General features: G+C 48.0%; 1 protein-coding gene across 2 annotated transcripts; it reads left to right on the top strand.

Moving 5' to 3' along the window:
• The first annotated feature begins 387 nt into the window (after positions 1 to 387).
• On the top strand, positions 388 to 6,134 carry S100A11 (S100 calcium binding protein A11). 2 transcript variants are annotated; one of them, XM_047848042.1, is made up of 3 exons: positions 388 to 543; positions 4,724 to 4,876; positions 5,805 to 6,134. In XM_047848042.1, the coding sequence occupies exons 1-3, from the start codon at positions 541 to 543 to the stop codon at positions 5,958 to 5,960; spliced, it is 312 nt and encodes a 103-aa protein (XP_047703998.1). In that variant the 5' UTR covers positions 388 to 540; the 3' UTR covers positions 5,961 to 6,134. The 2 variants fall into 2 exon arrangements, with proteins under 2 accessions (XP_047703998.1, XP_047703999.1); XM_047848043.1 differs by lacking the exon at positions 388 to 543 and adding an exon at positions 974 to 1,109.
• Positions 6,135 to 11,361: the final 5,227 nt, after the last annotated feature.

Consider the following 11,361-nt stretch of genomic DNA (forward strand, 5'->3'; position numbering starts at 1 on the left):
AATGTGAAGGGATAGATAGCCCTGGCTTCTAGGAAACTTCCACTCTACAATAACGGCCCACACTCCGTGCTGCACGTTTTTAAACGGATCTTTCTGCCTCTCTAACCGGAATGAGCTCGTTCGCGGAAAAGAGCCACGGACATCAGGCACACCACACCCAAGACCGCCATGCAGAAGTTTTAATTCAGAAAAGTCCAGAATCTTTCAGGGACAGGGAGAGACGGCGGGTCTCGGGTGAGCGGCGCGCTGGGCCACGCGGGCGGGACAGACAGGTCTGGATCTGCGCCGGGGAGGGGGTGTGGGGAAGGGGTTGGGGGTGGAGACCGGCCGGCCGGGAGCCGGGCTCGGGAGTCGGGCGGCGCCGCGCGGGGCGGGGCGGACAAGTCCGGATCTGCGCCCGAGGGGCGGAGGCGGAGGCGGGCCCGGGAGAGGTGGGAGCCGGACCCCGAGCCCGCGCCCGCCTCCCGGAGCTCACAGCCCGCCGCTGCCGCCGCCGCCGCCGCCGCCCCGCCACAGCGCCCGCGACCGCTCCGCGCAGACATGGTAAGCCCGGCCTTTGTCGTGTCTGCCTCCGCAAAGACAGGAAAAAAGGCTCGGTGTGCTTGCCGCCACGCTGATCCTTCATTGCTGTGGGACGTAGCGGGAAGCCGAGACGCGAAAGTCAGTCGTGGGAGGGAACTGGGGTAGAGGCTGCAAGGAAAGCAGCCGTAGGTTCCGCCTGTGTTAGCAGACGAGGGGCGGCCACCAGAGGGTCTCTGGTTCCGCCGCGCGGATGCGGTGCGAGCCGGGGGAAGAGGGGCTGCGCCCCTTACCCGATCCCCCTCGGCCGGGAAGGGGGCGAGGCGCGGGGTCGCGCTGGGCCCCTGGCCCGCCCCCGGGCTCCGGGAAGCCTGGGAGACCAGAAGAGTTAAAGGGCGGGACGCGGCGGGGGGGGGGGGGGGCGGGAATCCGTCAGCACTGGTTGTTTTTGTAGACCAGGAAGGGCACTTCTCAGAACTGAGTCGTCAGAGCCCCGGGGAAAATTGGTTTCAGTAAGCTGTCGGCAACCGGCCAAGACCCCAAAGCCTGTAACCGAAGCCGCTGCCAGCCAGCCGGACGCAGCCCAGACGGTGGGAGGAGCCCGGTCCCCGCCAAGCCCCTCTTCCTTCCCTTCTCCTTTGAACCCACCACCTTTTCAGGCACTCACGCCAACATCTGTTTTTCTCTTCTCAGCTCCTGCCAACCTGCTTTGAATTCTCTCTCTAGCGTTTCCATTAGGCCACCTCCAAAATCTACCTCCTGCTTGACCGCTTTCGTGAAGGGAGTCAGCAAACTTCTGCCCGCGGGCCAAATGGGGTTTCTGACCCCTGCACAAGCTACAAATGGATTTGACGTTTTTAAGTGGTTGAAAGAAAACCAAAAGAAGAATAATACTTTGTGACACCTGAAGTGACACGAAAATCAAACTTAATTGACCATAAATAAAATTTTATTGGCACACGGCCACGCCCGTTCACTTATGAGTTGTCTGTGTAGTTGCTGTCCCGCTACAAAAGAGTGACAGAGACAACATGGACCACAGTGGCCTAAGATATCTACCATCTGACCCTTTACACAACACATTTGCCAGCCTTTATCCCTGCCCACTCTTCCCTCCTTCCTTTCCATGCAAGAAGGGAATAACAATGTCCCAAGGAACCTTGAAAAGGCAGACCCAGCACCAATAGGTGGTGAAGACTGGGAACGACTGCCCTGAAGGAAGGTGGATGCCTCCATGGATCCTCGCTAGGGTGGGGCTGGGGGAAGCACTTTGGTTAAGAAAGACAACAGCAATGCTGGAATCTTTCAAGTGTTACTTCTTTTTCACATTCCTTTTTCTTCCCCCTTTCCTCAAATGTTGAGTATTCGCAATGCATTTTTAAAATTCTTTCACTGTATCCATTTACCTCACACCATTTTCTCCTTCCTATCATGGTGCCAAATACAACTGTGAGGGTGCAGTGAGCTGTGGGGAGTGCTGGCCTCCAGGCAGGAGATCTTGTTCTCCTCTCTTCAGCCTCTCTGCTTCACCTTGAGCAAAGCTTTCCTGTCTCTGGGCCTCCCTTCTCTGGAACCATCTCCCAAACTCCCTCCAGCTTTACAAATTTTACAATTCCATTTTAGTAATTCGGTAATTGTGTTTCTTTCTTTCGCTCTGGAAAATTACTTCTGAGAAGAAATACAGAGGTTTTAATTTTTTCCATGTGTGGCTGATAGCAACAGTTTTCAAGAAGGGGAAAAAAATGGTCTAAATTATAGTCCTGATGTTAAGGAGGAAAAAAAACAATAAAGCAGAAAGCCACTTTGAAACTAGAGAAGCAAAGCAATCAGAATTCCCCAAGGTAAAGGGGCAGAGGAGCATCTGTAGGCCTAGAAAAAGGTCACAAAGCCCTTAATCCTCAGCCTGGAATCTTCTACCCTATATGGCATGTCCTTCCAGCTGACCTTCTTCCTGTCATCTGACATATTAAGACAGTGAAATTTTAGTCCTGATAAGGAAGACTGTTGTGCAAAAACTCTGTTTCTAGATTATGGTATTCTATTTCACTCGCAAACCCCGGACATTTTTCTTTCCTTAAAAAAAAAAAAAAAGTTCTCTCTGAGAAAAAAGAAAGCATTCCAACAACATGACTGTTGGGAAAGAATCCATCTCCAGAAGAGTTCACTAGAACCCACCTCTGGACAGGGCTTTACAGATGCTCCCACCTGCAAAGGGCAGCAGTGAGCTCAGCTAGGCTGGTAAAACACATCGTGGAGACACTGCAGATGAAAAGCCTGGGGCGGCCGGGGCAGCGGGGAGGAAGGAAGGAGCCCAAAGCTGTGCCCCTAAGGGCTCGGATCAATCTGAAGCATGTTAATTATGGGTCCCAGCTCTGAGCTCCAGGAAGTCCATGCAAAGACCAAATTAAGGGGTAAAAGCTAATTGTAAATGTCACTGTCCAAGCAAAGATCATTATTAATACCTGAAGTTTAGTAAAGCCTGAGAGGAAGGGTGTGGCTGGCAACTTTTCCAGAAAGCCTGTAGTTGATGTCTGAACCACCAGGGGGCCCTAGGTGAAGGCAGAAATGACCTGAAGACTCTGCAAAATAGAAAATTTCCCTCAAGAATTCTGTTGTAAGGAAGGCAGAGGCCAGCACAGAATTTGACCCTCCAGCTCCTCCTGGTGCAACCACTGATGAGGTCCGGCTCTGTAGATGCCAGGGGAGCTGCATGAGTGGCAACCTGAGAGCTCTCTTCCTGAGATCAACCTTTGTGGTTTGAAGTGACCAGAGAAGTTCCTCTGGCCATTCCTGTAAGAATTAGTGGCATCTGGAAGAAGGAACAAAGACCAAGGATTGCAGATAGGGACCTGGAGGCTGAAATTCTAGGGGTGGCTCTACTGTGTCAGTTCCCTTCTCGTGGCTCTTGTTTCCTCCCATGTAAAATTAATGATTCTTAACCTTCAATATGAAAGCTGCTTTTGAACATCCAAAAAGCTCCCAAATCTCCCACCCCACACACAATAACTATGCATTTAGTTTTCTTCTAGAAAATGCAGGAGTCCCAGGAATTCGGTATTGCTTTAAAAAGAACTGAATTTCATTTATCACAGTAGCCTCTATATTTGCTTAGAAAATAGGAAATTGTTGGGGCACCTGGGTGGTTCAGTTGGTTGAGCATCCAACTTTGGCCCAGGTCATGATCTCAAGGTTCACGTGTTTGAGCCCCGCATGAGGCTCTGTGCTAAGAGCTCAGAACCTGAGCCTGTTTCAGATTCTGTGTCTCCCTCTCTCTCTGCCCCTCCCCAACTCATGCTCTGTCTCTCTCTGTCTCTCAAAAATGAATAAATGTTAAAAAATTTAAAAATATAAAAAAAAGAAAATAGGAAATTATTTAATCTCCAAACAGTGCTTGGTGCACATATGGATTTGTGGGTGTATAGTTATACATGTTTACCCACAGATTCTAGAAACATCAGTAAACCCTGCCACAGTCACACTCATCCAGACAGTCTACTGCTTTAAAAAAAAAATTTTTTTGGGGCGCCTGGGTGGCGCAGTCGGTTAAGCGTCCGACTTCAGCCAGGTCACGATCTCGCGGTCCGTGAGTTCGAGCCCCGCGTCGGGCTCTGGGCTGATGGCTCGGAGCCTGGAGCCTGTTTCCGATTCTGTGTCTCCCTCTCTCTCTCTGCCCCTTCCCCGTTCATGCTCTGTCTCGCTCTGTCCCAAAAATAAATAAAAAAACGTTGAAAAAAAAAAAAAAAAATTTTTTTTAATGTTTATTTATTTTTGAGAGACAGAGACAGAGCATGAGCAGAGGAGGGACAGAGAGAGAGGGAGACACAGAATCGGAAGCAGGCTCCAGGCTCTGAGCTGTCAGCACAGAACCCATTGTGGGGCTCGAACCCACAAACTGTGAGATCATGACCTGAGCCGAAGTTGGGTGCTTGACCGATTGAGCCACCCAGGCGCCCAGTCTACTACTTTTAGACACACCCACGTGCTCCATGTGTACCCTCACTATATTTCACCCAGAATAAACATGTGATATGGGAGGGAAGCTCATGGAATGTGACCTTCAGTGTTTGTCTTGGGCTCTTCTGCCCCCTAAAAAACGGCCTAGTCTTTTAGGAAACTCCTTTGGCCCAAAATGAAGGTATGAGATTCTCTGGAGTGTTCTCCAGCATCCAGCCCTTGTCTGAACCCTGACTTTTCTTCTCTCAAGGCAAAAATGTCCAGCCCTACTGAGACTGAGCGGTGCATCGAGTCTCTGATTGCTGTTTTCCAGAGGTATGCTGGAAAGGATGGTAATAGCTCCAAACTCTCCAAGACAGAGTTCCTAACCTTCATGAATACAGAGCTGGCTGCCTTCACAAAGGTACTGCTCCCAGCCCCTTCCCCCAGACTACCCATAGCTCAAAACAAGACCCTGACAAAATGGCTGGGAGTGAGGGCCCAGCAACTGACTCCCCCACCCCTGCCTCCTCTTCATTCACTCCAAGCCAGGGACCTGCACGGCAGAGGCGGAGCCCCCAGGCCTCAAGTGAGCTCTGAGTAACCATTCAAGGACCTTTCCTTCTTTTCTTTGAACACGGTGTGTTTTAAAGATCAAAGTTCTCAAACTACATGACCCAGGGAATGTTGATTTGTTTCTTTCATTTAGGGAAGGAGCATATGAAACGGTAAGTGGTGTAAAAGGATAGTTTTCAAATTTGATTTCTCCATCCCAAAGCTTCTAGGGAAGCCCTGTCCCATAGAACTTTCTGTGATGTTGGAAATAATGTTTTGTATCTATCTGCACAGTCCAGTGTGGTAGCCACCAGACACAGGTGCCACTCAAGGACAGATTTCTAAGTCCCTAATTTAAACAGCCAGTGTAACTAGTGGCTGTAAGTGTGTATATGTGTGGGGAGCTCAGAGGAGTAGAAGATGAGGCAGATCAGGGCCTGCGTCTTCTTTCCACTTCAAATCACTTCACTTCTGTGCAGTTTGTACACTGGAGTAGCAGGTGACACTTGAAAAAGTGTGCCACTACTTTTATACCACTGAATAACCCCTGTCACAGAGGAACCCGGGAATGGGAGCCAGAAAACTTGGGTTCCAGGCACAGGTCTTCCCCTTAGGCGAGTCACTTCCCTGTTTGAGTCTGTCACTGTGTCTGGGAAGTGGGAGTGTTACTAACCCCTAGCCTGTACCTCACACTCTTGTGAGAATGAGATGTGGCAACATAACTGAAAGTATCTTATAAAGTACAAGGTCAGGTACCATTAATAGTATCATCATTATGGTTATTATTACCTTTGCAGAACCAGAAGGACCCTGGTGTCCTTGACCGCATGATGAAGAAACTTGACACCAACTCCGATGGGCAACTGGACTTCCAAGAATTTCTTAATCTTATTGGCGGCTTGGCCATAGCTTGCCACGACTCCTTTTTAAGGTCTACCCATTTCCAGAAGTAAATCTGAGGGGGGCTCTTGGGCCTGGCCTGCAGACCACCCCCTTTCCTTCAAAACAGCCTCCCAGTCATCATCTCCTCATCACATCCTACACGTCCTTGAGCCCAGAGCATCCACTGCCCCGTGCAGGCCAGTCCTGCTGGTGGTAAATAAAGAAATGGCGTTTTTTAAAATTTACGCTAGAGAGTCAGTACATTTGTGCCAAGGAGGAAGCAGCATGGGAGGGATTAGCCTGATGAAGCAGTTCCCAGAACTGCACAGTAAATAGTGAAAATACACCTTGGGTGTATTTGTAAGTATGACTCACGGTACCAACAGAATCATTCCAGATCACTCAGACTGATGGAGAGATGTCACTTGTTACTCAATAAGTGTCTATTCACCCCTCCTACAGGCACTACCACAGGCTCTGAGGATACAGTCAGCAAGACAAGGTCCCTCATTCACCGAGCTGACTTTCTGGGGCAGGGGGGAGAGGGGAGAGGCAATGAATAAGCAAACAAGACAACTAGATAAATCCTATGGAGGAAAGACTACAAGGTGGTATGTTACAGGTTACAGGGGCTGGGGAGGGCATTCTTCTGAGATCTCATGTGTGCTGACATCTGAAGGATGAGACAGAGCAAACATTTGGGAAGATGGAGGAGGGACTTCCACGAGAAGGAACAGTGAGGTTCTGAGGTGAGAAAGAGCAGGACGCTGGAGGAATGGAAAGGAGGCCAATGTGGTCAAGGTCTTTGTATTGGGATGTGGGTTTCCTTATTTACATCGGACTTGGGCCAGTGTCAACATTAGTCTTCATTTTCTAAGCCCTCTGATAAAGCAGCAGGGAAAGAGCCTAGAAAAAGGGACCAGAAGGCTGACCCAGGGTTAAAAATAATATGGGGCGCCTGGGTAGCTCAGTTGGTTAAGTGCCCAACTTCAGCTCGTGTCATGATCTTGTGGTTCATAGGTTCAAGCCCTGCATCGGGCTCTGTATTGACAGCTCAGAGCCTGGAACTTGCTTTGGATGCGGTGTCCCCCTCTCTCTCTACCCCTCCCCTGCTCAAGAGAAGTGTGTTTTTGCATCCCTAAGCAGCACAGGTGAAAGCAATTGTTTCCAGAGGCCCTCAGATTTCTTATCCATCTGTGTGAGTTTTCTTAGTAAAAATCTCTCTGGATTGCAGTTTCTGCCCTCATAAATTAATAGAATGAATCAGACCATTTCTGAGACTGCTTGTTTGGTTCTGACATTCCAGAATGAAGACCAGTGCCTAGGCTGGGAAGTCCCTAAATTTTTCGAGAATTTGTAACTACTTCTTGGATAAGTTCCTTAATTCATTAAAAAGTGTTATTATCCCAAAGAACACTGAGCCAGGGAAGAGATGGAAAAACACCAGGCACCCTAAGTTTACTGGCTGATTTGCTATTCTACCAAGAAATCACTAGCCGTGGCTTTAGGACATCAGGTTGAGGGAACTAACTGAGAAATCTTTACTTGCTTGGCTCCTTCAAGTTTTGAAAGAAGACAGACCCAATCTGTACCAAGCTTCTAATTAAGATTGAAAACAACTATCTGAAGTGTCTGTTTGGAAGGTGAGTGATGGAGAGAGACCTCACTCCACATCATGGAGAGAGACAGAAGGCATTGGTTGGGGGAAGTGGTGATGAGCTCAGTGAAGGTTGCTGTATTTAAACTGCCAACTGCCCTTAGTAGGTCCAGTTGGCATCTGCATTTGAAGTCTGGGGAGAAGACCTGGCTTGAGAAACAGGAGGGCTTGGTTCCCTCGGTTAAGGGTAGGAGGAAGTAAGAGGAAGAAGACTGAGCAAAGGAGAACAGAGGAGAGTCTGAGAGGTCAGGGAAGAGGAGCAGGACAAGATCACGGTTAGAAGCCACATCAGACAATCACGGTCCTTCAAAGCTGCTGCTTCTCCACACCGTGTGCAGAGCCTCCCTCCCAGGCCTCACACTCTGCCTGCGCATCTCGTCTACTCTGGTCTTATTTACTAGTAGAGGCCAGTGACCACGCGAATCTGTTTCCTCAACCCACTTCTAGTTCCTGAGCTCCAATGCTGCCTCCTAGATTTCTCCATATAAAATAATACAGGTTTGGGAGCGCCTGGGTGGCTCAGTTGGTTGAGTGCCCGACTCTGGCTCAGGTCATGATCTCAAGGTTCATGAGTTCGAACCCCACATCAGGCTCACTGCTGTCAGTGCAGAGCCCACTTCAGATCCTCTGTCCCCCCTTCCCTCTATCTGCCCCTCCCCCGCTCGCACTCTCTCAAAAATAAACATTTAAGAATAGTAATACATGGGGCACCTATAATAAAATAATACAGGTATCTTTCACGTACTCAAGTATTAAAGATTTACTTAAAATGTGTAAGACTGTTCTGTGTATCTGTGTATTCATTCCCAGAGTGAATAAGGCAGAGAAGACTCTTCAAGAAACTTGCACTCTGGTTCATTGTACCCCAAACTGAACTCACCGTGCTCCCAAGCCCCCAGCAGGCTCCTCCTCCACTGCCCCCATCTCAGGAAATGGCACCTCCGTCCACCTAGCCACCCTGCCCAGAAACATGGAAGTCACTCCTCACATTCACCCAAGCCCTCAAGCTCATCAAATGCACCAAGATAGCCCTCAAACCCGCTCCAGCCTCCCCCTGACCCAGGCACCACAGCCTCTGTCTGGATACAGCAGCGCCTTCCTCTGCGGCCCTGCCCCTCTCCAGACCCTCCTTCCTGAAGCCTCTGATGCCGTTGCTCTCCAGCTTAAAGCCTTTTGGCAGACTCCATGAGGCTCTTGGGCATGTAAGGGACACAATGCGCCCCCACTTAGCTTGCTGCGCATTGGACCTCCCCTGCTTTGCCCTCACAGGGGCACCCTCTACATTCCAGCCATCAGGACCCTTACTTTTCTCAACACACTGGGCTGCACTCACTTCCTGGCCTGAGCTCTCTGCCTGGAGCTCTGTCCCACCCTCCCCACACCCATTCCCAGGTATGGTTCCACTTACCCTGGCTTCTCAGCCTACATGTTTTTTTCCTCCAGGAAACCTCACAATACGAGGTAGGGATGAGGGGGCCCTTCCACGTAGGATCATGCTGTGTGCTTCCCGTGTCATGGCACTCAAACTAACTGGCCTCTGTTTTTCCTGGTGACCTTCAAACTCATGGCATTGACCTATACGCTCATGACTTACATTTATATATCCCCAGCCCAAATCTATCTCTAGAATTCTCAAGTCATTGGTTGAACCCAACATCTCTACCTGGCTGTCCCACAGCCAGGATTCTTGTTGCAGCTGACAGGAAATTCAGTTTAAACTGTAAGCAGAGCAGGAATTTATTGACTCATAGAACTAAACAGCCAAGGGACAGCTTTCGCTTCAGCACAGCCAAAGGGATGGTGTCTTTAAATTCCTGGGCTGTTTCCACCCCTAGGTGAACCAGTGGGTCTGCAGGCCTGCCATGCACAGATCAGTGGGAGCCTGGACCGTGTACCTGACCTTAGTTGGAACTGCGGTGGGGTCCCACCCAAAGTACAGAACCAAGAGTTGGGGAGAGTGGGTCAGGTGGGGGAGACGGATGCTACAAATACAAGGCGCACACCCACTAAGGAACACGTATCTCAAACACAACATGTTTGAAACTGGACTCTACGGTCAACTCCAGAACAACACAGGAGTCGGGTCACCAATGCGCACACAATCAGAAACCCACATGTAACTTTTTAAAACAATATTTATTTTGAGAGAAAGACAGAGAGTGCACGTGTGTGAGCTGGGGAGGAGCAGAGAGACGGAGAGAGAATCCCAGGCAGGCTTGGTGTAGCCAGCCCAATGTGAGCTCGATCCCATGAACTGCAAGATCATGAGCTGAGCCAAAATCAAGGGTCAGACGCTCAACTGACTGAGCCACCCAGGCACCTCTGAAAATCCACATAATTTTTGACTCCTCATAAACTTAATTACTAATAGCAAGAACCACAAGAGATTACTTTTTACTACAATACACAATTTACCAGCCAGGCAACTGTTCAGGTGGCAGTATTAGCATCACACAGTGTTTTGTGCAGATACTGGGACACTCAAAGCATCTGGGCTCTCTGCAATGACAACGGGTGGCTACAAAATTATTACAGTAGCGTATATACTACAGTGAGTTCTATGCACGTTTCATACTGCATTTTTACGCTTTACATTTTACGCTTTACATTTCTCTTGGTGGTGCCACATACAGTCTGTAAGTGTGTGTAAGTTTTGATAAAATTCAACTTTTATAATAGATTTCTGTATACTTTATGCAGGAAGTAATAAGATAGACTAGTATTTACATATATTTTATGCACTTATGACATACCTCTTTCTTAACATTTTTGATATTTCGGCTATGCAGTTCATGAGTTTTTTCAAATTGTTACAAATCTCTAAAAAAAATTTCCAATATATTTACTGAAAAAGATTCACATGTAAGTGGACCCGCCCAGTTCAAACCTGTGTTGTTCAAGGCTCAACTCTACATCTTTCTCCCGGAACCCGCTCTTGTTTCATTCCTGGTTTCAGTGAATTACACCACCATCACCCAGCTGTCCAAACCAGGCACCTGGAGATAATCCTAGACGTCTCATGCTCACAACCACATCCAGTCATCACATCTTGGGTTTTACTTCTGGCACATGCATCTCCTCCTCTCCACCCTTGTTGCCTTCTTTCAGACTTTCTTGTAACTGATTCATTTAACCATCTCCCCATTCTTTCTAAAAAAACTGCTGACTGATGACCAAAGAACCACAAATGTCCAAGGGTAATGGATAACTCTAGGGGAGCCCCCATCAGTGAAATCATGTGTTCGCCAAGAACATAATTGTGGTTGTTCCTAAACCTGTTTATATCAGTTGTACTTATTCTTTATAACCTGAAATTTAATTAGTGTATAAACCAATAAAATATGGGTATAGATAGTTGTTTTATGAAAGTCAAATTGAATTCTTTTCAAAGACTTGATTAGGGAATTTCACTGAAGATCATTGTAGTTGATTTAGTTGTATCTGAGACAACCATGAACAAATGAGGAAGAAACTGGTAAAAATCTAGAAACATCTTTCACTCAGATTGCCCCATAAGTATCTTTAAATTTTCCATTAAAAAAAACCTAAAAAGGTTTATTTTTATGAATGATTTTATGAATGAAAAGGTTTTTTATGAATATGATTTACACTAGAAAGATAACATAGCAAAATCCTGGTAAACGTACATTTTTTTTTAATGTTTATTTATTTTTGAGAGAGACAGAGACAGAATGCGAGTGGGTTGAGGCAGAGAGGAAGGGAGGCAGGCTCCAGGTTCCGAGCTGTCAGCACAGAGCCAACGTGGGGCTTGAACTCACAAGCTGTGAGATCATGACCTGAGCTGAAATCGGACG

The sequence above is a fragment of the Prionailurus viverrinus genome, unplaced genomic scaffold, assembly GCF_022837055.1.
Source record: "Prionailurus viverrinus isolate Anna unplaced genomic scaffold, UM_Priviv_1.0 scaffold_50, whole genome shotgun sequence".
NCBI classification, from domain to species: domain Eukaryota; kingdom Metazoa; phylum Chordata; class Mammalia; order Carnivora; family Felidae; genus Prionailurus; species Prionailurus viverrinus.